Consider the following 27,888-nt stretch of genomic DNA (forward strand, 5'->3'; position numbering starts at 1 on the left):
GACTTGTGAGCCTTGTTCTGAGGTCTGGCTTGAGCTAGACCTGGAAATCCCAAGAGAGAAAGAGAAAAACTACACACTGTGTTTGGGGTGTGGGTTTTTGACCTTGTTAGCCACAGACCCAAGCTAGGACTTTTTCCTCCTCTGAAGATAAGAGATTTTACTTTTGTTCCTAGGCCTGTGAAGTAACAGGCCTCAGGTTTACGTTAATAAAGCACTTATTTTCATGTTTACAACTCCGTCCAGCTGTGTTATTGTGAAGGCTCACCTCAACCCTCACTCACACAGTATCACACAGTGCAAACATTTTTGAATGCACAAAAATCACTGGGTGGTCATGTTAAAAAGTCTGTAACTTCACCATGTTTAAAGATAATCTCATTCCACTCGGCACATAAACGTAGATAGTAACAACAAATAAGGCTGTAATATTTCACTTTGAAATTCCAAGCAGTTGTTGAGAAAACAGCCCAAAACTCTAGGGGGTTACTTTTTTTTTTTTTTTTGCTTCGCCCCGTACACAGCATTATCCGTTTGTGCCCCTTGCACTGATGAGACATCCTGCCATTAGAGGATGTCTTGATAATAGTGGGACTTTAGCAAGTTGTGCTAGCAAATCTGTAAAACAATAACAGTTTACAAGGAGTTCTAAAATAGAAGCACTTTAGTTCATATAATTATTATTTTCCCATCTCAAAGAGCCAGAGTTATCAATCCAAATTGCTACTAAAGACAATTTTCCTGCATCCTCATGCTTGTTCCAGAAGAAGGAGAAATCCAAACTCTTTCCCTTAAAAGAGGCAGATTTTAGACAAGACATGGAGAGGGAAATTTAGACATATAAGTTGGGATGTGGAAAAATTCCCATAGGAATTTACAAGAGACTGTGTCCTTATTTGGCAAGATTACCACTAGAGGTCAAACTGGTCATTTTTGAACCTGGTGCCATAAAACTAGGCGTGAATGGGGATTACTCCTACTCCTACTAAACAGGGTGATGGCAGGGAGAGAGGGCAGTGCTGGAGGAGGAGGTGATCTGAGGTAGCTGCACCTCACCATTGACACCTGATTTTACAGCAGGCCCTTAGTCGTGCCTGGGGGCACGTGCAAATGCCAGCATCTAGATTTTTATTATGATCAGTATGGATTCTCCTTGTAAGATGGAGAATCCACATTGATATGTTAGGCCCACCCAAACCACTCCATATTCACAACTATACTATCCAGCTTATCTTCGGGAGATGGGCGTCCTTCTCCTGAGTGTGCCCAAATCGGTATAATCGAAAGGCGATTTTGGGCGCCCCCAACTGCAGTCCATCACGGGGACAAACAAAGTTCATGGGGGCGTGTTGGAGGTGTAGCAAAGGCAGGATGGGGCCATGTTTATCGGCCGAGGAGAGATGGGCGTCCTCGGCCCATAATGGAAAAAAAGAAGGGCGTCTCTGGCAAGAATTTGGTCCGCTTTATTTGGTCCCTTTTTGTTTAGGTCCAAGTCACAAAACAGTGCCTGAACTGCCCAGATGACCACCGGAGGGAATCGAGGATGACCTCCCATGACTTCCCCAGTGGTCACTAACCCCCTCCCACCCTCAAAAAAACTTTAAAAACTTTTTTTGCCAGCCTCTTATGCCACCCTCAAATGTCATACTCCAGTCTGTCGCAGCAGTATGCAGCTCCCTGGAGCAGTTTTTAGTGGGTGCAGTGCACTTCAGGCAGGCGGACCCAGGCCCATACCCCCCCCCACCTCTTACACTTGTGGTGGAAAATGGGAGCCCTTCAACCCCCCCCCCCCCCCAAAACCCACTGTACCCACATGTAGGTGCCCCCTTCACCCATAAGGGCTATGGTAATGGTGTACAATTGTGGGGAGTGGGTTTTGGGGGGATTTGGGGGGCTCACCACCCAGGGTAAGGGAGCTATGCACCTAGGAGCTATTTGTATTGTGAAGCTCCTGGCCACTGGGTGATTCAGAAATGCAGCCCTCTGCTGGTCAGGGTCTCACTTGCCAGACTCCTCGGAGATCCCTTGGCTTCTCAAGCCAAGCTGTATACTACAATTGGTCAGGCAAACTGCTCAGCCACCAACAGTTCCAACCAAAAGCCTGGGTAACTCCAGCAAACACAGCATGGAAACAAACAGTTCAAGCCAAAGGAGTTTCCTTTATCTTTCTCTTCTCAGAGTATTCTTGAACTAAGCCCTCTTGAGGTTACTACTACTACTACTACTACTACTTAGCATTTCTATAGCGCTGCCAGGGTTACGCAGCGCTGTACAAGTTTAAACACGGGGAGGGACAGTCCCTGCTCAAGAGAGCTTACAATCTAACGGTAATAGACTACGCAGTCAGTGTAGGTAACAGGAATGGGGAAGGTGGTTAGGCGCCAAAAGCAAGGGAGAAGAGATGGGCCTTGAGTAAGGACTTGAAGATGGGCAGGGAGGGCGCATGGCGTATGGGCTCAGGAAGTCTGTTCCAGGCATAAGGTGCTGCGAGGCAGAAGGGGCGGAGTCTGGAGTTAGCGGTGGTGGAGAAGGGTACAGATAGGAGTGATTTGTCCTGAGAGCGGAGGTTACGGGTGGGAACATACGGGGAGAGGAGGGTAGAGAGGTAATGGGGGGCAGCAGATTGAGTGCACTTGAAGGTCAATAGAAGAAGCTTGAACTGTATACGGTAGTGGATTGGGAGCCAGGTTACTGGGCACTGGGTGTCTGGCCAGTCAGTAAGGACATGTGCCCTTTCTGCTCTCTACCTGGCCTTACTTGTCCTAGGCTCTTGAGCAAGACACTGGCTGGTCTTCTCCCAGTTGCTGGCAAGCACCCACCTCTATATCCTGAGCTCCTTCCTTACTCACGGCGACTGCTCTGTCATGCCTTCCTCCTGCTGGGAATCCTTCCCTGTTCTGTCCAGTGTGTATCGGTCACTCCGCTGGTTCACGGCCAGTGACCCACTGCACTTTTCCTGGGCCTCTAACTCGGATTCTCCAGACTTCACAAATATGCAGATTAGGCAGTCCAACATATGTAAATTCACTTTATTAGTTCCATCCCTGTGGGAACAACTTCTTTCTAGTTAGTACTTTTTCACAAATTTACTCACTGAGCCCATCTACTGTGGGCACCCTGGGTCTCAGTGTATAACAGCCACCACCCCTGGATAGGACCTTCTTTACTCTCATTAACCTTACGGTCCTATCCTCCACCCCACGGCTGTTAGTTCAGTTTAAATAAGTCACAAGACCATCACAACATGGCCTGGTTCACAAGTCCATCAACAGGGTCTGGTAAGTACCTTCCTAGACTTTCAGAGTCTCCTTTTCTCTCTCTTCCTGGTACTCCTCCTCCAGCAGGCTTTCCAAGCTCTCATCCCGTCTCTTCTCTATCAGGTTTACTAGGCTCCCATCTCTCTTCCTCCTTGGCTTAGAGGGTGCTTTATATAGGGTGGCCAATAATCCACCTCACCTCTATAGGCCTCTCTCCCCTACTTCCAGAAAGGTCCAGACCCAGAACTCTCTCCAACTTTCCAGCTTCTACTCTTGAGAGTTCCCCCTGGTGGCCTCTTCAGGGAAGGACAGGTCCTATACCACGAGTACCCCCTAGCTGTCCCTTCAGGTCACTACACTGGTATATCCCCTTTGGCTCCCTCTAGTGACCAGAATGGGCATATCCCAGGTTTTCAGGTTGAGAGCGCCCTCTGGCGGTCTCCTCAGGATAGGGCGGTCACTGAGTTTATCACAGTATATATATTTTTTTATTTTTAGAAGTGCCCCCTAGGGTGCCCGGTTGGTGTCCTGGCATGTGAGGGGAACCAGTGCACTACAAATGCTGGCTCCTCCTATGACCTAAGGGCTTGAATTTAGCCGGGGTTGAGATAGCCGCTTTTAGTTTCCATTATCGCTGAAAAACAAAAACGGCCATCTCAAACCCAACTACCTCTGGCATTTGGCCGGTTCCAACCATATTATCGAAAAAAATATGGACGCCCATCTTTCGATAATACGGTTTGCCCTGCCCCTTCGTGGTGCCGCCCTTAGAGATGGCCGCCCACATTCGATTATACCCCTCCTCGAGTCCTGGCAAAACAAACATGTAAATGGTCCTTTTTCTAAAATGACATTCCACATATATTCTAATCTAAATGTGTAAATGTTGCTGTTTACAAATGGGGATGCTTCTGAGTTAAGGGCCAGAGTCTTTAGGCTCTATGGAGATGAGTCTCTATGCCAGGACACTAACCACAAAACAGGAAGTGAAAGTAATCAGTGCTTCTACTTCCTGTTAAAGTAGAGCGCTTTTTGGCAATTTTGCATCATTTCTCATGAAAAGGGAGTGCTAAGCGGTGGCATAGACACAGAGGGGCCTAGGCCCCCCACTTTGGGCTCAGACCCCCTCCAGAACTACAGTACCCCTTTGTCTGAAGCCCTGTCAACCAAATAAATAGAGTGCCGCTGCTCCCCTCCTCCTCGTGCAGCTTCCATAAGGCATAAGTTGGTGGCGTGCCTTCAGCCCCTGACACTAGGACATTTCGCACATGCGCAAGAAGTTCCAGCGTTTGCAGCTGAAATGCACCAGAATCTACCTTAGGGGCCCTTTTACTGAGCCGCATAGGCGCGTATGCACGTCTTACGTGCGTCAGTTTGGAGTTACCACTCGGCTACCATGTGGTCTGGGCGGTAATTTCATTTTTTATGCGACTCCGCTACGCGCACCGGAAAATAATTTTTATTTTTCCTGCACACAGCGGAAACTGGGTGATAATCGTCATTCTATGCGCATAGACAATTACCACACAGTTACCACGTGAGACCTTACTGCTAAGTGAATGGGTTGTGGTAAGGTCTGAGACCCAAAATGATTGCGTCCATTTTTTCTGCAAAAATTTAAAAAGGCCTTTTTATCGGCGCGCACCCAAAACATGCGCCTACACTAGCACAGCCCATTTTCATCGCAACTTATTAAATGGACCCCTTAAGGAAGCAGCGTGAGGCACAGGGGAGCGGCAGCACTGCATTTATTGGGCTGGAGGGACCTTGGCATCCCCACCAGCAAAGTAATGTTTGGCATGCATGGGGCAGGGAGCATGTAATGGAGTCAATGATTGTTCAGCCATTAAAGCAGGGTAATCTGGGACAGGGGTTTGTTTTTATCAAGTTGAACAATAAACTGCCTAGAAATTTGAACACAGAATTTTCTTATAAGGCTGAAGTGCTAATTTGGTAATATTCTTACAGATCTTATTGATATTTACTGATGGACTGGATGATACCACAGAAAGGCTAAAAAAGAGCTCAGAATCTCTCCGTATGCAAGGTATTAGCTCATTACCTTCTGTGCCTCAAATGAGTGGAATGTTGGTGATTTTCACTGGTTACAACTCGGTAATTCTGATTCTGTATGAAACCATTGAAGCCTTTGAGGTTGCACGCTGTGGTCAGGATGGTGAATGCCTATGAGGTATCACTTTTGCAGTGCAGTAAGTTGAAGGGTAACATTAAAGGCAGAACTGTATACAACAGTACTTTTTCTCTGAATGTGTTTCACAGGGTTCAAAATTAATGTTGTTTTTAGTGCGTTAATTTTCATACCAGAACATCAAAATGCTATGGTATCCAATTTGTATAATCTGCTAAGTTCCATTAAGATTCTAAGGGGTCCTTTTACTAAGCCACGTAAAAAGTGACCTGCGGTGGTGTAGGCGTGTGTGTGTATTGGGTGTGTGCCGGGCCAGTTTTTACCGCATCTGTAAAAAGGGCTTTTTTTAATGGGATGGGTAAAGAGTATGTGGTAAAACTGAAACCAGAGCACATCCAAAACCGGCCTGAGGTCTTAATGCCACCTACTGATCTAGCAGTAAGGGCTCGTGCGCTACACGCACATTAACCGGTCGGTGAGCGTCAACTGCCTTTCACCGCTGGAAGCAACATGTGTGGGAGGAAATAAATACATAAATCATTCAGGCGTTATGGGCACGTGCCAGATCTAAAATTACCACTAGGAGGTGCATGTAGCACCTAACGCGCCTTTGTGAAAGGGCCCCTAAATGGATAACAGAATGACATCCTATAGTATATCTCCTATCAAACTGAGCTCTCTTTTTCATCAAGCACTGCCATTTCCTCCCCTCACCCTCCCCACTGACAGTTTGAACTTCGTGGGTGTGGCTTGGATCTCTTTCAGGGAGAGAAAACTAACAACTTATAGCAGCAGCTTCAGAGAGCATTTTCCATCTCACAGAAAGGCTGCAGAGAATACCTTCTCCTGCTTTAGACTTAGCCTGGCCTCAGAATGACATCCTATAGTATATCTCCTATCAAACTGAGCTCTCTTTTTCATCAAGCACTGCCATTTCCTCCCCTCACCCTCCCCACTGACAGTTTGAACTTCGTGGGTGTGGCTTGGATCTCTTTCAGGGAGAGAAAACTAACAACTTATAGCAGCAGCAGTGTTGCCAGGTGGGCGGTTTTACCGCCCAATTGGGCGGTTTTCCGCGACCCGCCGCGGGAAATTTTTGCCCGCGGCGGGTTGCGGTTTTTTGGGCTGGTTTTTGTGCTTCGGGCGGTTTTTTCGGCCGCGGGGGGGCGGGGTTAGTGACGTTTTTGGGTGGGGTTAATGACGTTTTGGGCGGGGTTAGTGACGTGGGAGGCGGGGCCGATGACGTGGGAGGCGGGGCCGATGACGGGGAGGCGGGGCCGATGACGTAAGAGGCGGGGCCGATGACGGGGAGGCGGGGCCGGTGACGTGGGAGGCGGGGCCGGTGACGGCGGGGGCGGGGTTTATGACGGCGGGGGCGGGGGTGATGACGCGGGGTGGGGGTGTCAGGGGCGGGGTTTGTGTTTGGGCGGTTTTTGGGCTGTTTTTTGGGCTCCAGTGGGCTGGAAAAAAATTTTCCACCTGGCAACCCTGAGCAGCAGCTTCAGAGAGCATTTTCCATCTCACAGATAGGCTGCAGAGAATACCTTCTCCTGCTTTAGACTTAGCCTGGCCTCAGAATGACATCCTATAGTATATCTCCTATCAAACTGAGCTCTCTTTTTCATCAAGCACTGCCATTTCCTCCCCTCACCCTCCCCACTGACAGTTTGAACTTCGTGGGTGTGGCTTGGATCTCTTTCAGGGAGAGAAAACTAACAACTTATAGCAGCAGCTTCAGAGAGCATTTTCCATCTCACAGATAGGCTGCAGAGAATACCTTCTCCTGCTTTAGACTTAGCCTGGCCTCAGAATGACATCCTATAGTATATCTCCTATCAAACTGAGCTCTCTTTTTCATCAAGCACTGCCATTTCCTCCCCTCACCCTCCCCACTGACAGTTTGAACTTCGTGGGTGTGGCTTGGATCTCTTTCAGGGAGAGAAAACTAACAACTTATAGCAGCAGCTTCAGAGAGCATTTTCCATCTCACAGATAGGCTGCAGAGAATACCTTCTCCTGCTTTAGACTTAGCCTGGCCTCAGAATGACATCCTATAGTATATCTCCTATCAAACTGAGCTCTCTTTTTCATCAAGCACTGCCATTTCCTCCCCTCACCCTCCCCACTGACAGTTTGAACTTCGTGGGTGTGGCTTGGATCTCTTTCAGGGAGAGAAAACTAACAACTTATAGCAGCAGCTTCAGAGAGCATTTTCCATCTCACAGATAGGCTGCAGAGAATACCTTCTCCTGCTTTAGACTTAGCCTGGCCTCAGAATGACATCCTATAGTATATCTCCTATCAAACTGAGCTCTCTTTTTCATCAAGCACTGCCATTTCCTCCCCTCACCCTCTCCACTGACAGTTTGAACTTCGTGGGTGTGGCTTGGATCTCTTTCAGGGAGAGAAAACTAACAACTTATAGCAGCAGCTTCAGAGAGCATTTTCCATCTCACAGATAGGCTGCAGAGAATACCTTCTCCTGCTTCCACCCACCCTACCCCTCTACCCACCCACCCCTAGAGTGACATGTCTTATATAACCTCCCTATCAACCCACTCATTACTTTACCTCACCCATTTCTATTCTTCTATCACCTTCTCCCACTACTCCAACCAGAGTTACACCTAATCACACTGACCACCCTTCAACATCTTCTGTCCTTCTGTGACTGTTCTCTTGTGCTTGACTGCTTATATATTTTAAATTTAAATGCTTTACTTTTTGTCTATTAGATTGTAAGCTCTTTGAGCAGGGACTGTCTTTCTTCTGTGTTTGTACAGCGCTGCGTACACTTTGTAGCGCTCTAGAAATGTTAAATAGTAGTAGTAGTAGTAATAACAGAGAAAAAAGACAGTCTGCATTTCAGAAGAATTACAATGGAAATATTACGTCCACATACTTTATCCCATTAATAATTACTTATCTTCAAATAAACGAGTTCTTTAAAGATTTCCAAAATAAAAAATATGACTGATTTTTGTGAATCCTTAAGGATAAATTATTGCAGACTTTCACACCCTGTTACTAAAAAGACGATTCTAGGTAAGATTTTTTTCTGTATCTTTCTAACTGATGGATAATTATACTTCAGACATTGTTGTTTCTGAGCTATACATAAGGATGATGAAAATTCTAAATAATGAACTAATCTCTTAGAATTATCTCCATAGAACGATTTATACATTAGACTAGCCAACTTAAATGGTATCCTACAGTTAACATTAAACCAATGCAAATTATACAGTAATGGAGTAGCTCTCTCATATTTACTCCGTCTAAATATCAATCTTGCCGCCATGTTCTGCAGCAATATCTTAACTAACTTAAAGTCCTCCATTTCCTTGTCATCAAGCAGATGCATCCATTACAGATGGGTTGTGTCCATCAACCAGCAGAGGGAGATAGAGAGCACACTTTTTTCAGTGCCTCATACCAGCTTGCTCCACTGCCTCTCTTCAGTATTCTCTATCTCCCCTAGCAGAGTGGCTGCAGCTTCTTCGAGCTCCATCTAAAATCTGCCTGGAGGTTGCTCCTGTGCTTTTGCCAGTTGTTAGCAGGGGTGTTGGAGGCTATAGCAGCTTCACTTTAAAGGCACATAGGTTCGCCCTTTCCCTGCCTTGCCCATACCTCCGTGGATGTGGACACGTTGCTTAGCTTTCCCTGTCCTTCCCCACCAACAGTGGATGCAGGCACATAGGTTCGCCCTTTCCCTGCCTTTCCCACTCACCTGAGCCTCTGGAGTTCTATATACCTCTGCTTTCCTCACAGCTTAAAAAAAAAAAAAAAAAACGCTTAGACGCTGGAACAGAGGTTTTTCCTTGCCTTTTTCTGTGGGACCGGAGCTGTGATACTCGGTCCAGTGAGGTAAGAGTGTTTTCTGACTCCTCCAGGGTGGGCCCGCGATTGGGACGATTTGGCACGAACCGCCATTTTGAATTTTACCGCCGTTTTCGGCGATGGCTGCGGAGACAGTAAAGCACTGTTCCAAGTGTGGCAAGTGCAGATCAGCAGCGGGGCTCTGTAAATCGTGCTGTACAAACGTTAGAGCCGTCCCGAGCATGGCGAGCAACGATTCTTCGCGCTCTGAGCTGGCAGCGGACGCCATTTTAAATTTACCACATGGCGCGTCCTCCACTGAGATGGAGAGTCCTGAGCCCGGGGGGAGGCCTCGGAGTGAGGCTGATATGAGAGCTACTAGCCCCGGCAGAGATCCGGGTGCCCAGGGTGAGTTTTTCTCCCCTGATTTTGTCTTATTAATGCATAAAGCATACATGCTTAAAAGAGCTCTCCCACAAAGCCCTGCAGGGGCCTCTTCTAATGCCCCCCCCCCCCCCCCAGTGGATTCTAGCCTGGGTATGCCCTCTGAGGCGTTATTCCCTGATAATTGGCAGAATATGAAGTGCAGAAGGGCTCATTCCCCTTCAGAGAGTGCTGCACCTCCTCCCCCCCCCCCCCCCCCCCCCCCCCCCCGTGGTCGGGCTGCGAGGATTCGGAGGACTCTGGCAGGCCTTCATGGTCTGAGGAGCCAGAGTCTGGTGCAGAAGTGACTCAGGATCTGGATGATCCCTCCGCGGTGAGGATTTTCCACCGTGATGAGCTGCCAGCGCTTATTTCTGATGCCCTGCAGGCTCTCTCTATTGAGGACCCTGCCAGTGGTACAGCCTCCTCTGTGAATCCTAGGATGGCTAGTACCAAAAAGCCTGCTCGAGCCTTTCCTTTGCATGACTCCATCCAAGAGCTTATTTCGGCTCAATGGGCTGACCCCGAGGGACCTTTGAAAGTTTCCAGGGCTATGGGGCAATTATACCCTCTGAGTGAGGAGCATATGGCTCGCTTTGCTCTGCCTAAAGTGGATGCCCTAGTCACAGCTGTGACAAAGAGAACTACCCTCCCTGTTGAAGGAGGTGTTGCCCTGAAGGATATTCAAGACCGAAGACTGGAATCGGCACTTAAACGGTCATTTGAAATTGCAGGTCTCACTATTCGGGCAACTGCATGCAGTTGTTATGCTGCAAGAGCCTGCCTGGCTTGGTTGCAATAGGCAGTGGAACAGCCCGGTGATGGAGCGGAGCCCTTTTCAGATGTGGCTCCGCGGATGGAGTCGACCTTTTCCTTTCTTGCTGACACCCTTTATGATATTGTCAGAGCTTCGGCTAAACACATGGCAGTAGCAGTGGCGGCTCGCCGTCTTCTTTGGCTACGGCATTGGGCGGCAGACATAGCCTCTAAGCAAAGGTTGGTGAAGTTGCCCTTTCAAGGCCTTCTCCTGTTTGGTGAGGAGTTGGAGAAAATTGTGAAGGGCCTGGGTGAAGCTAAACCCCAGCGCTTGCCCGAAGATAGGCCTCGGCCTTCCTCTAAGGGTGCGGCGGTCCACTCCTCTTACAGACCTCGCTTCCGTGAAGCTCGAAGGTACCGCCCAGGGCATTCTGCTGGGTTCACTTCTCGTGCCCGTTTTCAGCAGAGGAACTCCTTTCGCTCGGACAAACGTTCCACAGCCACTGGCTCAAGGCCTGGAGTTCAGGGGTGACCCTCTCAATGATGGTGCGCCGGCCCTCTCCTCGAGTCCTGTCATCAGAGGACGTCTTTCCCTCTTTGCCGAGGAGTGGGCCAACATTTCCTCAGATCAGTGGGTCTTGGACCTGATCAGAGACGGTTACAGAATAGAGTTCGACGCCCCTGTAAGAGACGTGTTTGTGGAGTCCCGATGCGGTTCTGCCGCCAAACGGGCAGCGGTAGAGGAGACTTTGCTAGGTCTGATTCAGATAGGGGCCGTGTCCCCGGTACCTCCCGCCGAACATGGCTGCGGCCGCTACTCCATCTACTTTGTGGTGCCGTGAAAAGTAGGGTCTTTTCGCCCTATTCTGGACTTAAAAGAATTAAACAAGTCCCTGAGAGTGCGGCATTTTCACATGGAAACCCTGCACCCCATCATTGCGGCGGTACAGCCAGGAGAGTTTCTCACGTCTCTGGACCTGAAAGAAGCTTACTTGCACATACCAATTTGGCCCCCGCACCAGAAGTTTCTGAGGTTTGCGGTGATGGGAAAGCATTTCCAGTTCCGGGCCTTGCCTTTTGGCCTCGCCACAGCTCCCCGCACCTTTTCGAAGGTTATGGTGGTAGTGGCTGCCTTTCTAAGGCGAGAGGGTATTCGGGTTCACCCGTACCTGGACGACTGGCTCATTCGAGCAAACTCTGCTGCAGAGACTCAGCATGTAACAGCCAGATTGGTCTCAGTACTTCAATCTCTGGGCTGGGTCATCAATTTGGCCAAACGTCACCTGACCCCCTCGCAGCCTCTAGAATATTTGGGGGCCAGGTTCGACACAGCCTCGGGGTATGTGTACCTACCCGAGCAAAGGCGGTGCAAGCTTCAGAATCAGGTCCATCTGCTCCTGAGGATGCCCCGCCCGCGAGCTTGGGACATTGTCCAGCTGCTTGGATCGATGACGGCCACCATGGAACTGGTGCCCTGGGCGAGAGCGCACCTGAGACCTCTACAGTATGCTGTACTCCAAAGATGGTCTCCAGTATCTCAGGATTATCAATACAGACTCTCTTGGCTCCCTGCGGCCCGACTCAGTATGGAGTGGTGGCTCTCAGACAGCATGCTGTGGCGAGGAATGCCGCTGGCGCTCCCCGATTGGTGCCTAGTGGTGACAGATGCCAGCCTGAAAGGCTGGGGCGCACATTGCAAGGGGAAGCATGCCCAGGGTCTATGGACACCCGAGGAGTCGGAGTGGTCCATCAACCGCCTAGAGTTGAAAGCAGTGTTTCAGGCATTTCTGGCTTTTCAAGTGACCCTGGAAGGATTGGCTGTCAGAGTGATGTCGGACAACACGACAGCAGTGGCCTACATAAATCGACAAGGCGGCACTCAGTGCAGAGCTCTAGCCGCACAGGCCGAACAAATTTGCCACTGGGCTGAGCTGCATCTACGGTTTCTGTCGGCAGCTCACATTGCAGGTCAGAGCAACGTGCAAGCCGATTATCTAAGCAGGCATCAGATCGATCCAGCGGAGTGGGAACTTGCAGACGAAGTATTCCTGCAGATATGTGCCAAGTGGGGCAAGCCCGTGATGGATCTAATGGCGACAAGCACCAATGCCAAAGTCCCGTGCTTTTTCAGCAGACGGAGAGATCCTCGCTCGGCGGGGTTGGTTGCCTTGGCTCAACCCTGGCCTCTGGGCCTACTGTATGTGCTCCCTCCGTGGCCCTTGATAGGGGCTCCTGCGGATTCGGCCTCATCCAAGAGAAGTGGTTCTTGTCGCCCCGGATTGGCCCAGGAGGCCTTGGTATGCGGACCTCCGACAGATGCTCGTAGAGGATCCCCTTCAGTTACCTCTGGTTCCCAACCTGTTGTCACAGGGTCCGGTGACCTGGAGGACGCCTGCCGATTTGGTCTTATGGCCTGGCGATTGAGAGGGCGCAATTGAGAGACAAAGGCTATTCCAATAAAGTAATTACCACTCTCCTGCAAGCCCGCAAGCGTTCCACTTCCGTGGCTTATGCCAGGATTTGACACCAGTTTGAAGTCTGGTGTGCTTCCAAAGAGATCACACCCCTGCGGGCTCCTGTCTCGCCGATTCTGGACTTTTTGCAGGATGGTGTACAAAAAGGCTTGGCCTATAATTCCCTGCGGGTGCAAGTGGCAGCGTTGGCCTCCCTGCGTGGCAAGGTTGAAGGCGTGTCTTTAGCTGCTCATCCAGATGTGGCACGGTTTCTTAGAGGGGTGCTTCGGCTCCGTCCTCCCGTGTGTGCACCTTGTCCAGCTTGGAACCTGGGGCTAGTGCTGAAAGCCCTTCAGGGTGCTCCCTTTGAACTGCTTCGGTGTGCTACAGAGACCGATTTGACATTGAAGGCCATCTTTTTAGTGGCCATTACTTCAGCGAGACGGGTGTCAGAGCTCCAGGCGCTGTTCTGTAGAGACCCTTTTCTGCAATTTTCAGAGTCCGGAGTCACGGTTCGGACCGTGCCTTCCTTCTTGCCTAAGGTGGTTTCAGCGTTTCACCTAAACCAACCTATTTTCTTGCCCTCCTTTGTCAAGGAGGAGTTTCCAGAATATTTTGGGCAATTGCACCTGTTGGACGTGCGCAGGACTCTGCTGCAATATCTGTGAGTTACTCTTTCAGGACCTCTGATCATCTGTTTGTTTTGCTATCAGGTCCTCGCAGAGGGTCTCCAGCGTCTAAAGCCACTATTGCCCGCTGGCTCAAAGAATCTATCTTTTCAGCTTATTTGCTTGCCGGCCGGCCTCCGCCTGATGCCTTTAAGGTGCATTCCACTAGAGGAATTTCCTCTTCTTGGGCTGGAGTGTGGTAGCCGTGTTAGTCCACTGTTAAGGTTATCAATAGAAATCAAACAAAATAAAACATGGACACTGCACCAGTGACTTCACAGTGAGAATCCTCAAAGGTAACTTTAAAACCATACAAGAACGTAAGACCTTTGAAGTCAGAATGATTGAATATTTTAACACCCAACAGAAAGGACTTAACAAGGACCTGGGGTTCCTAGCCCATTATAAACCATAAAGCTGTATGTCTCTGTTGATCACCCTCCCCTCACCTGTCCACACCCACCCTGTTAGAATACCAATGGTATACTTTGATGTCCCCATGCATACTTCCTACCCACCCCCATCCTCCCACCCTGTCAGACTGTCATAGCAATGCTTGAATGTTTTTCACTTATATACACTGTCAGCTAGCACATTTGCTTATTTCCGATCTGACGAAGAAGGGCAACCTTCGAAAGCTAATCAAGAAATGTATTAAGTTATGTCCAATAAAAAAGGTATCATCTTATTTTCTTTTCCATGTTTTATTTTGTTTGATTTCTATTGATAACCTTAACAGTGGACTAACACGGCTACCACACTCCTCTACTTAAGATGGAAGATACCGCATACAGCCGCATGAAAAAGCAAATGAACAAACTTTTGGAAAAAGAAACAAAAGTAAACAGTCATCTTTACTTTCTGACAATCTGCAAGAAGAATGGCATCATTCCCAAAGGACTGAGGATCAAAAATCCTTTGGCTACTACTTACAATTCTGACTATGCAGAGAAACTCTGCAAACGCACTAGTCAGAAATTAAGAAATGAACTTATACATCAACTCTACAAGAAAAAAAGAATAATACAAACCCAAAGGGATGTAACCATGAGGAACATGGAGGAATTACATCCACACCTTGTGAACCAACTTAAAGAGGACCTACATAACATCCAGGGAGAAAAACAATACATTGCTATCCGCAAAAAGGAAATAAAGCTATATTCTCTTCTTCAAAATCAAAGAGAGAGAAACTGCTTATCCTTGAATAGCTACAGCTCTGCAGAACCAACAGCTCCAGACACTTTGGAGACACTTGGATACACATCTGAGGCATGTGAAAATCAGAGCCCAAACAAACCAGGGAATACTGATCACACCTTTACAGATGCAAACCAAATGGGGATAATAAACCTCTCGAACCATCAATTATCACAACATGAGATCTCTGTGCTTTCCAAAGGACTCTCATTCTGCCCATCGAATAACCTAGATAAAATCCAGCTATATTCAGACCTAGAAGAATTCTTCAGAAAAATGCGTCTTAAAGCACATTTCCACAATAGAGAGACATCAAATGATCCGAAATACAGTCTTAAACAGAAGAACACTTATTTCACCCCACAGGAGGGACAAAACTACAAACTGGATAACTACATAGAAAGTTTCAGACATAGGGTTAAATCGCAACTCTCCAACAAACAAAAAAGAATTCTGTACAATCTTACCCCACCAGAAAGAGCGGCCATAAGAACCCTACAAACTAACGAACGCATTATCATCAAACCCGCAGACAAAGGAGGCGCAGTGGTAATTATGGACATACAAAAATACATTGAAGAGGGCCACAAACAGCTCTCAGACAATAAATACTACAGGAAACTAACTGAGGACCCCACACAGGACTACACAAAACAGCTGAAAGACCTTATCAAAACATTTCCTACACAAGCGCAACCTCACCTGAAGAAACTCATACCAAATCAACCTTCCGTAGGCACATTTTACATGCTACCCAAGATCCACAAACTGGGAAACCCTGGCAGACCAATCATATCAGGTATTGGCACACTCACGGAAGAAATATCTGGATTCATAGAGGGAATTCTGAAACCTCTCGTACACAAAACTAACAGCTTCATACAAGACACCACAGACTTTCTGAATAAATTGAAAAATATCAAGCAACTACCACCTAACACCCTTCTGGTCACGATGGATGTAGAATCACTATACAGCAACATTCCACATGCGGATGGCATAGCTGCATGTGGAAGACTCCTAAAAAAATCCACACTGGACCATCAATACTCTCCAGAAACTATTACAAAATTAATCAAATTCATTTTAACTCACAACTACTTCCACTTTAACAATGATATCTATCTGCAAATAATGGGCACTGCGATGGGCACCAGGACAGCACCCCAATATGCCAACCTTTTTATGGCTGAGCTGGAAGAGACATTTCTGAATACACACCAGACCAAACCTCTAAAATACTACCGGTACATCGATGACATTTTTATGATTTGGACGGAGGGTGAAGAAACTCTGAAACAATTTTATTCTGCATTCAATACATACCATCCTACAATCAGATTCAAAATTGACTACTCCCCAGAAAAAGTCAATTTTTTGGACACCACAGTCTCAATCAGTGATGGCTGTATACAAACATCTGTATACAAGAAACCCACAGACAGATGTAGCTATCTCCACAACTCCAGCTTCCATCCTTCACATACAAAAAGATCCATCATTTACAGCCAAGCCACAAGATACCAGGGGACAGAGACAGACACCTTAAAACTCTGACTGAATCCTTCAAACAGAAGGGCTACAACCCCAAAATAATCTCCAAGAATATTGCCTCCTCCCTCAAAACACCCAGGGAGAATCTGCTACAGTACAAAAAGAAAAAAATCCACAGACAGAATCCCGCTTGTAGTGACATACAATCCAGAGCTGGAAAAACTGAGGAAAATCATAAGAGATCTACAACCTATACTCCAGGAGGATGAATTACTGAAAGAGATATTCCCATCCCCACCAGTACTGGCCTTCCGACAGCCACCCAATTTAAAACACAAGCTAATCAGAAGTAAACTTCCTTCACAGACTGAAAAGGAACAGAAGGGCACACTTCCCTGTAATTTATCCAGTTGCAAACTATGCCAAAATATTTCACAGGACCCCAAAGTCATCCACAAAGGAAAGACATTCAACATAAAGGGATCTTTCACTTGCTCATCTTCCAATGTGGTATATATCATTCAGTGTAAAAAATGTAATGAAGGATGCTATATTGGAGAAACAGGCCAGATGCTTAAGACAAGATTCAATTTACATAGACATCATATAAACAATGCTGGTGCCAGCAGGGTTCCCACGCCTGTTGGGCAACATTTTACAAGACCAGGACACTGCACCAGTGACTTCACAGTGAGAATCCTCAAAGGTAACTTTAAAACCATACAAGAACGTAAGACCTTTGAAGTCAGAATGATTGAATATTTTAACACCCAACAGAAAGGACTTAACAAGGACCTGGGGTTCCTAGCCCATTATAAACCATAAAGCTGTATGTCTCTGTTGATCACCCTCCCCTCACCTGTCCACACCCACCCTGTTAGAATACCAATGGTATACTTTGATGTCCCCATGCATACTTCCTACCCACCCCCATCCTCCCACCCTGTCAGACTGTCATAGCAATGCTTGAATGTTTTTCACTTATATACACTGTCAGCTAGCACATTTGCTTATTTCCGATCTGACGAAGAAGGGCAACCTTCGAAAGCTAATCAAGAAATGTATTAAGTTATGTCCAATAAAAAAGGTATCATCTTATTTTCTTTTCCATGTTTTATTTTGTTTGATTTCTATTGATAACCTCTTCTTGGGCTGAAACTGGAGCACTCTCTCTTCAAGAGATTTGTAGTGCAGCAACATGGGCTTCTAAGCTCTTTTGCCCGACATTACAGGCTGGATGTGGCTGCTAGGAGGGACGCACATTTTGGAGCGCAAGTGCTGGCGCGTGGTGTGGCTTGTTCCCACCCTATCTAGGGATTGCTTTGATACATCCCATCTGTAATGGCTGCATCTGCTTGATGACAAGGAAGGGAAAATTAGGTTCTTACCGTGATAATTTTCTTTCATTTAGTCATAGCAGATGCAGCCATGATCTCTCCCTGTCTGATGCTATCTGCTGTGAATCTATTTCAGGTTCTGTTCATGTTTCCTGGAGATTCCGTCCTTGGGAGAAAGTCGGAAAACAGTCTTCAGGATTCTTGTTCAATTAAGGGAGGATGACTTAATTCCCTCCAGTTTCATGTTTTGGAGGATGAGTTTATTCCCTCCAGTTATGTCTCAGTGGAGGATGAGTTTATGCCCTCCGGGAGGATGTTTCATTCCCTCCATTCTGAGTTAATGCCCTTTGTTGTAGGGCCATCGTTCGCTGTGAGGAAAGCTCATGTTATTCCCATTGCGGTTTGCCATACTGCTTTGGAAGCTTCAAATACTGAAGAGAGGCAGTGGAGCAAGCTGGTATGAGGCACTGAAAAAAGTGTGCTCTCTATCTCCCTCTGCTGGTTGATGGACACAACCCATCTGTAATGGCTGCATCTGCTATGACTAAAGGAAAGAAAATTATCACGGTAAGAACCTAATTTTCCCATATTGGGGAGTCCTTTTACTAAGGTACACTAAAACATGGCCTGTGGTAGTGTAGACGCATATTTTGGCGCAGGCAGATCCATTTTTCAGCACATTTTGCAAAAAAATGGCTGTTTCAAATTTTTGCCAAAAACTGACATGTGGCAAAATAAAAATTGGCACACATCCATTTTGAGTCTGAGACCTTACCCCCAGCCATTGACTTAGCAGTAAGGTCTCACGCGGTAACCGGGCGATAGTGACCTATGCGTGCCAAATGCCACTTGGCGCGTGTAGCAGAAAAGCGCCAGAAAATAAACATTATTTTTCAGACGTATGTATCAGGCGCATGCCAAAAATGAAATTTCCGCAAGAGCCACACGGTAGCTGAGCGGTAACTCCAAATTGGCGCATGTTGGGCATGCGTAGACGCTTACGTGGCTTATTAAAAAGGCCCCTAAAAAACTTAAACTAACTGAAAGTCCTCCATATAATAAATTACAGCAATCCAAATGCAGAAGAATGGCTTGTGCGTATTCAAAACAAGTGTCTACACTACCGCAGGCCATTTTTCAGCGCACCTTAGTAAAAGGACCCCTTATGTTGTTACACGCATTTACCAGTGCTCCTTGAATGGGCATATATGTCTACAGTGTCACTCAAGCCATGATTTCTGTCAATTTACCCTTAGTATTTTATAACGACACAGAGGCATTTATGTGTCTATAAAAAAGGCTAAAAATAGGATCTACTTGCCCTTCACACACAGGCGCTCTGTTATAAAATGACCCTCTTTAAGCATTTGCTTTACACCAGTGTTTCCCAAGTCGTTCCTGAAGTACCCCCTTGCCAGTCAGGTTTTCAGGATATCCACCATGAATATGCATGAGACTGATGTGCATACACTGTCTCCATTGTATGCATATCTCTTTATATAATCAGTTTATTGTGGACTTGTAAAGGTCAACACCACTGTACTTGTTAAAGACCACTGCCTGTAATTTTTAAGTTTGATGGGTGCTGTTTTCAAATCAACATGACTTTTGACTTTTGGCTAATTTACTTTCCAAGGACTTTATGCACTTTTGCTGGTTGGTTTGGAAGATGTTCACAAATTCAGCGAACTTCAGGAGATTGAATTTGGCAGGGGATTTGATTATAAGCAGCTTCTCAGCATTAAAATGCAAGACCTTCCAAGCGTATTACTCAGAAACCTTGTAAGTGTCTTTCTAATGAAGTATTTTGTTGATTTCTAAAGTGCTTACTTGATAAATTCACATGTACCTGTTGCAATATTAGTTTCTGATTCTCAAGCAATATTTTTCAGGACACTATTGCAGAACGAGTATGCTGCAATGTGGTTTGCAAATGCCTCGGCCAGGACGGCAGTCCTGGACCTCATGGTCCTCGTGGACTACAGGTAAACTTTCAAAAAAATGCATATTCCTTCATGAATGCAATAAGAGTCATTTTCCATGTTTCATGCTAGATATTTTGGGGCCCATCAGCAAAAAGACATAAGTGTGTGGTACATAAAAATATGTCCTTGCTGTTTTTTAGGGGACAAAGCTAGAAATGATTCAGGGTCCCTTTTACAAAGCTGCAGTATGGCTACTGTTTGTGTAGAGTGTGTCACATCGACACTACCGCCGGGTTAGCATGCCCACTTGACGGTAATTTTGAAGTTGGCGCACGCTGTTTCCTGTAGTAGAAAATACTTTTATATTTTCTACCACGGGGGGAGGGGGCCGTTCCTTGCAGTAATCAGCGTATGGCCACATTGGCACACATTGCATGACTACAGCGCATGTAGCGCTTGAGCCCTTACCACTAGGTCAGTGGGTGGTGGCAAGGGCTCAGGCTTCAAATAGCCACACACTACTTTTAATTCTAGTCCATGGCTATTTGCTGCCCCCATTTTAAAAAAAGCCTTTTTCCCAGCCACAGTAAAAAATGGCCCAGCACATACCCAAAACACAAGGCGTGGGAACTGGATCAGGCTCTTCAAAAACAGACTCAGTACGCCAAAGCAAAGGTATAGATGTTTATTAAATACGACTCGACACGGTACCGTGTTTCAGCACCTTCGTGCCTGCTTCAGGAGTCTATACAAATAAAACAAATATATGTAAAAATCCATGCATAGATAAATGATCATGGAATAATACAAAATGATAAAAAAAACAAGTGTAGTGATAGAATGGATAAATACATAGATAAATAAACATGCAATAATACATTATCATAAAAACAAGCATGGTGAAATTAAAAAAACACAAAAACACAATCGAATTACAGATGTGGTATAAAAATTGCAAATAATTACATGGAAATTATAAAATCATGCATAATAGTGAAAATAAGCTTACTGGTTGGCTTATTCCATTTGTATTTTTCTATCACTTGTCGATTGTATTTTTATTTGTTTTTTTTATTTCATCATTTAGGTTATTTTCACTATTATGCATGATTTTATGATTATCCATGAAATTATTTGCAATTTTCATACCACATCTGTAATTTGACTGTATTGTTAGATGTTTTTTTATTTCATCATCATGCTTGTCTTTATCATTATGTACTATTTCATGTTTATTTATCTATGCATTTATCCATTCTATCACTACATTTGTTTTTATCATTTTGTATTATTCCATGCTCATTTATCTGTGCATGAATTTTTACATATATTTGTTTGTATAGACTCCTGAAACATGGTACTATGTCAAGTCGTACTTAGTAAACATCTATACCTTTGCTTTGGTATACTGAGTCTGTTTTTGAAAAGTCTGATCCAGTTCCCACTCCTTGTGTTTTGACTCTACTCACCTCATGGGATCTTTGTGTTCATTCCAACACCCGTGGTTCCTTTGCACCAGCACATACCCAAAACACGTGCCCACACTACCACAGGCCACTTTTTACCGTAGCTTAGTAAAAGGACCCCTGAGTGTTTTACATTATACAAGTGAGTCAAATACCATGGTCAGTGTTTTTTTTAAATGCTGGCTATAGCATTTAAATATATTGATCAATCAAAAGGAAAACAGCAGGGAAACCAGTTGGCTCAACCAAATTTTATTAAAAGTATAGGTATAAAAAGTTAATTTCCAAACGTGTGAGTCCAAACTTGTTCATCAGCTCAACTTGTTTCAGCATGCAACTGCCTATATCAGGGGTAAATATACCATATAAATAAAGTTGGACAACATACATACTTATCCACCTAAAAAGCAAAAATATAAACAGACGAATCAGACACACATCAATAGAAATGCAATGAAAAAATAAAAAGACAAATTGTGACATTATGTTGTGAATTATACCAACTCACTAATGAGAGTATTTCAAGCCCAGAAGAGGTAACCCTGTAAAATAAAAGCAACAGTAAAAGTGAAGTACAATGTAAATATGGGATCAGGATGGAAATTTGAGTTAGAATTAAAAAAGATTAAAGTCAATAATTTGATCTAGTGATCTCAATATCATATGGCCAAAAGGTGAACTTTACACCAAATTATACAAGACTCTAACCAAAAATGAGTCAAGATGGAGACATAAATGGCCAGAATGTGAACTTTAAAAGGACCAAATAGTCTGTCTCTAACCATATATGAGCTATAATAGGAGCATACATGGACTCAAAAGATAAAATTCAGCTGTACCAAAGATCATTTAATACCAATCTCAATTCAATATTGCAAATCTGAATTTTAAAGGACCAAATAGCACAGGTCTCTAGGCAAATACAGTCCCATCATAAAAACACCCCTAATCAAAGGCACTTATATAAAACAGAATCTATAAGCTTTGGAAACATAAAACATCCCGTGAGACAATTTAAAAATAAAATTACTAGCCATTATAAGTACATAAGTACATAAGTAGTGCCATACTGGGAAAGACCAAAGGTCCATCTAGCCCAGCATCCTGTCACCGACAGTGGCCAATCCAGGTCAAGGGCACCTGGCACGCTCCCCAAACGTAAAAACATTCCAGACAAGTTATACCTAAAAATGCGGAATTTTTCCAAGTCCATTTAATAGCGGTCTATGGACTTGTCCTTTAGGAATCTATCTAACCCCTTTTTAAACTCCGTCAAGCTAACCGCCCGTACCACGTTCTCCGGCAACGAATTCCAGAGTCTAATTACACGTTGGGTGAAGAAAAATTTTCTCCGATTCGTTTTAAATTTACCACACTGTAGCTTCAACTCATGCCCTCAAGTCCTAGTATTTTTGGATAGCGTGAACAGTCGCTTCACATCCACCCGATCCATTCCACTCATTATTTTATACACTTCTATCATATCTCCCCTCAGCCGTCTCTTCTCCAAGCTGAAAAGCCCTAGCCTTCTCAGCCTCTCTTCATAGGAAAGTCATCCCATCCCCACTATCATTTTCGTCGCCCTTCGCTGTACCTTTTCCAATTCTACTATATCTTTTTTGAGATACGGAGACCAGTACTGAACACAATACTCCAGACATGCAGGAAGCTGGGAATATAAAAACTGTGTTCTACACTGCAAAGATGCATAATCTAAAAACCAAAGGTCACTACTAAAAGTACAGAGAGCTAGCAGCATAAAACAATGAAATTTGTCCTAAAACAATGTGTTTGATGCTTGAGACAACATAAAAGCAAAATGAAAGAGAAAGTAAAACCACAAAAAGTAAGTCAAAACTAAGGTGTCCTTTTAGTAAAGGGCATTAAGCTTAGGAAAAACAGGCTACTGCAAAACATGTTAAAATGTTTTGCGATATTTTGCATGGTTGAACATTTAAAATATATTTTTCCAGAGGTCACGTCAACAAGCATGGAATCATTAACCAGCTAGCTTGTTAGGATTACCACATGTTAACTGTTTAACACTGGATTAACATGGGAGCATATAGCGTCTCCTAAATAGGAGGTGGTAAGTGCTCCCGTGTTAACTGCAAAAAAAGAAATGCCTGAAGAAAGGCCAGTGCGCGGGAAAGTTCCGTGTTAGAACGTGCAATGCCCAGATTTTATTACCGTTTAGTTAAAGGGGACCCTATGAGCATGCTTAAATGTACAAGGTGATTTCTCCTTTAACTGAATACCATGGGACTCATTTTTGAAAGAGAAAAACATCCAAAAAGTGTCATAAAGCACCATCTGGATGGATTTCTTCTCAAAACATCCAAATTGGTATTTTTGAAACCTGTTTTGCAGGTCCATAGAGTAGTATAGTGTTCAATACAGTGCACTGTAGACAGCTGGACCCAGGTCAATGCCTCCCCTTACCTGATACACTTGTGGTGGAAACTGTGAGCCCTCAAAACTCACCAGAAACCTACTAAACCCACATATAGGTGTCCCCTTCACTCCTAAGGGCTATTATAGGAGTGTACAGTTGGGGGTAGTGGGTTTTGGAGGGCTCTGCAGACAAGATAAGGGAGCAACTGTGAGATATGTACATGGGAGTATTTATATGAACTCCACAGCAGTGCCCCATAGGGTGCCCCGTTGCTCTCCTGGGTGTCTGTGGGACCAGTCTGCTAAAAATTCTGTCCCCTCCTACATCCCAATGGCTTGATTTTCTCTGTTTTTCACTTGTACATTTTGTTTTTGAAAATGGCATGAAAAGATAAATGCACAGAGCCCAAAACCTTGTTACAAATGGTATTTTCAAAAAAAAAGAAAAAGATAAATGTTTTGTGCTTTCAAAAATGGTTATGTTTTTTTATTCAGATTTGAGATATTTAGCACAAAACATCTAAAGTCCGACTTAGACATATATCGAAAATGCCCATCCATGGCTGTTAGTTGAGGGTGGTTTTGTTTATCCACTCAAGATTTTTCAAAAAGAAAAGTACAAGGTGCTAGCAGTATGAAACAGCAATCATTGAAAAATGCTGTCTCTTAAGATTAAAAAAAAATACATAAACATAAAACCAAAGCAAAAGTGAAAGTAGAAACTCCAAAATGAGTAAAAATTAAGGGCGTTGTTTACTAAGCCGCACTTTAGGCGTGCTAGTGTTTTTAGCACGCGCTAATAATTAGCGCATGCTAACAATAGAGACACCCATATATTCCTATGAGTGTCTAGCATTAGCACACACTAATTTTAACATGCACTAAAAACACTAGCGCACCTTAGTAAACAGGGCCCTAAAAGTGAAACTAAGCTTAAAAGTGCAAAGTGCTAGAAGCATGAATCAATCAAAATTATTCCAAAATTATGGGCATCTACACGGTTAAAGCATGCTAATTTTTAGCACACACTAAAAATGCTAGTGCACCTTGGTAAACAGGGCCCTATGTATTTTAAGCTTAAAAATGCATGAAAACAAAAACAAAACAACAACAAATATGAGATTAAAAACCCAGTATTTTTGACATTTTAATCAGCTTCCCAAGCATGAAATAACATATAGATACAAACCAAATGTAATACAGACCTGGTCCTATTTAAAATGGCATTTTTCCGCCAAAAACACAATGATGATTTTATCACAGAATAATCATTTAAAACCACTTATGATTGTTTAAAAACACAATTGTAAAATGAAAGCCCTCTTTAAAAAAAAAAAAAAAGAGAGAGAATACTATTTTATACCTTTTATCAAAAATATATAACACTTTTCATATTAAAAAAGTAAAATAATAACTAAAACGTGAGAATTTAAAAGTTGTCAATAAAACAAAAAAGATTACATAAAATATAATAAAAAGTAACTTTAAAGTATCATAATAAATAACTAAGGGCCTCTTTTATCAAGCCGTGCTAGTGGTCCCCGGTGTGGAAATGCTGATAAAGCCCATTCACTTAGAATGGGCTTCGTAGGCATAGCCGTGTGGCTTAATAAAAGAGGCCCTAATACAATAAATAGCCAAAAGAATAATAAACTACCAGGAAGAACACCAGCATATCTAAAAGACGGGGAGCCAGTCTGGGGAAAAAGAAAGAACAATCACTGATAAAATAACATATCTAAAAAATATCATAAAGCAATAAAAAATAGATAAGTCATAGAACAATAAAACAACAAATTATGTTAGTGTTTTACAACATAGTATCCCCACAGTTTAATTTATGAAAGCATTTTTGCTGTGAATGAATGCTATTTGATGTCATGTCTGGTGTTCAGACAATCAAACAAATTTCCAGCTGAGATTCTACATGGCTTCTGAATCAAGCTTATGATTGCAAATACAGTTAAGAGGATGATGGGTCATTTGTGAAGTGGGTGGGTAAGAAAATTCAGTGGGAAAAGTGGCAAAAAAGGAGAAAGGAAGGATGGTGGTCCATACAGTGTGGTCAGCGTCATCTCTGAGCTTTGACACAGAGCTCTGTGTCCTTCAGTCTTCCTCTATGTAACTAGGGATGGGAAGCCAGAAAGTTTTCATTTCATGTTGTTTCCCGTGTCATTTGGGGGGAATTTCCATTTTGTTCAGAGGTCCACCTCCCCCCCCCCCCCCCCCCCCGTATTGTACGGGAAATGACACGAAACAAAAATTCTCTGGCTCCCTTCCTGTGCCCCACCCCTGTGAACCAAGCCTACCCACCTTCAGACCCCCCTCCCCACGGGACACCCCTCCAATCCTCGTAGGCCGTCCGGAACTACTTCAATCCCTGATAGTCTAGTGTGGGATTGTTGGGGCAGGAGCAATGCCCATTCTCTTCTGCCAGTGGCCTTGTCCACATCCATTATGGTAGCTGAGATCTTTTCATCCAAGTCTTGCGATACATGAAACCAGGGTAAAAGGTTGTGGCTGCCATATTGGATGCAGCAAATGGCCGTTGCTCCTGCCCTAGTGATCCCCCACTGGACCACCAGGGACTGAAGTAGGCCAGGGGGGCCTACGGGAAGTGGAAGCTGTAAACAACTGCCCATCCCTATGTGTAACACGAGCAGAACACTTTGATAAGAGCAGTCGCATGAGCTGTAATAAGATCATGGTAACCATCACAACATTGACGACAAGTTTTAACAGTCTCATCACCTCTGCCCCCAATAATTTTAATATTGTTGGGGCCTGATTCACTACGGCTTTTCTTCCATTTTGTTTCTTTGAAAAAAGATCTCAATGAGTCAGACCTGGATGCTTTGTAACAGAGCTGCCCAGAGTTTTATAAATTTGCCAGTATGTGTTTAGAGTGACCTTTCTGTCACGTACTTCTATACATTCCAGCCTGCATCCTGGTTCTCAGATGAAAAATGTCTGGAATGCTTCTCTTATGGCAGATGTTTCTTTAGAATCCCATCCAGGTGTGTGTAGGTGTTGGCTGTCTGGCTTTAGAAAATTTGTGTAGTTCTGTACTCATAATACCAAACACCTCTGGAACTCATCTGTGTTCTGTATATCACAGTGACAGTATTTGCTTACTTCTATATCCAAATGTCTCAACAAGTTAAATAAATATTATCAGTCCTTATTTTCTCCAGATGTTGTAATCTGTTTCAAATGCACTGGTTACCTAAGATTCAGCACAGGTGCAGGCAGAAGCAAGGCCCTCATCTGCTTCCTAATTTAAGTTTAATTAATTGCCTTTCTAAATCTGAGCTCTGGGCAAGTTATTAATCAGGTAATTATTTTTGAGACCAGATGGCTTATAAATTGCACCAGAGGCATTGGGGCATGTGCATTCACTTGTCCAAAGTTACAACAAGCATCAATGGCAGAAGCAAGATCAAAACCCTAGATTCCCACCTATTGCTATAACCACTAGGCTGTTAAGAACATAAGCGTTGCCATACTGGGTCAGACTGAAGGTCCATCAAGCCCAGCATTCTGTTCCAGCAATGGCCAATCCAGGTTAGAAGTACCTGGCAAGATCCCAAAACAGTACAATGTATTTTATGCTGCTTATCCTACAAAGAAGTAGTGGATTTTCCCCAAGCCCATCTTAATAATGACTTATGGACTTTTCTTTTAGGAAGCTATACAAACCTTTTTTAAACCCCCGCTAAGCTAACTGCTTTTTTACCACATTCTCTGGCAACGAATTCCAGAGTTTAATTACACGTTGAGTGAAGAAATATTTTCTCTGATTTGTTTTAAATTTACTACTTAGTAACTTCATTGTCCTAGTATTTTTGGAAAGAGTAAACAAGTGATTCATGTCTACCCGTTCCGCTCCACTCATTATTTTGTAGACCTCTATCATATCTGCCCTCAGCCGTCTTTTCTGCAAGCTGAAGAGCTCTAGCTGCTTTAGCCTTTCCTCATAGGGAAATCCTCCTATCCCCTTTATCATTTTTGTCGCCCTTCTCTGTACCTTTTCTAATTCCACTATCCGCCTCATAATCGAAAGTGAAAGACGCCCATATTTCGACCCAAATCGGGAGATGGGCATCTATCTCCCATGGGTGACCAAATCGGTATAATCGAAAGCCAATTTTGGTTGTCTTCAACTGCACTCCGTCGCAGGAACAACCAAAGTTGACGGGGGTGTGTCGGAGGGGTGGTGAAGGCGGGACTGGGGCGCGGTTATCGGCTGAGGAGAAATGGCCGCCTTCGGCCGATAATCGAAAAAAGGCAGTTTTACAGTGATTTTGGGTCACTTTGTTTAGACCCTTTTTTTCATGAACAAGTCCCAAAAAAGTGCCCCAACTGCCCAGATGACCACCGGAGGGAATCGGGAATGACCTCCCCGGACTCCCCCAGTGGTCACTAACCCCCTCTCACCAAAAAAAATGAAGTTTAAAAACCTTTTTTCCAGCCTATATGCCAGCCTCAAATGTCATACCCAGCTCCATCACAGCAGTATGCAGGTCCCTGGAGCAGTTGTTAGTGGGTGC

General features: G+C 44.5%; 1 protein-coding gene across 3 annotated transcripts in view; it reads left to right on the forward strand.

Moving 5' to 3' along the window:
• COL6A6 (collagen type VI alpha 6 chain) overlaps positions 1–27,888 on the forward strand; it is a 336,531-nt gene that overhangs the window by 159,960 nt on the left and 148,683 nt on the right. For all 3 annotated transcript variants that reach the window (XM_030206331.1, XM_030206323.1, XM_030206339.1), the window contains 3 exons: positions 5,223–5,301; positions 19,190–19,335; positions 19,446–19,538. In XM_030206331.1, the coding sequence (XP_030062191.1) occupies positions 5,223–5,301; positions 19,190–19,335; positions 19,446–19,538 (318 nt within the window). The remainder of the gene's footprint in view (positions 1–5,222; positions 5,302–19,189; positions 19,336–19,445; positions 19,539–27,888) is intronic.

The sequence above is a fragment of the Microcaecilia unicolor genome, chromosome 1 (genome assembly GCF_901765095.1).
Source record: "Microcaecilia unicolor chromosome 1, aMicUni1.1, whole genome shotgun sequence".
Lineage (NCBI taxonomy): Eukaryota > Metazoa > Chordata > Amphibia > Gymnophiona > Siphonopidae > Microcaecilia > Microcaecilia unicolor.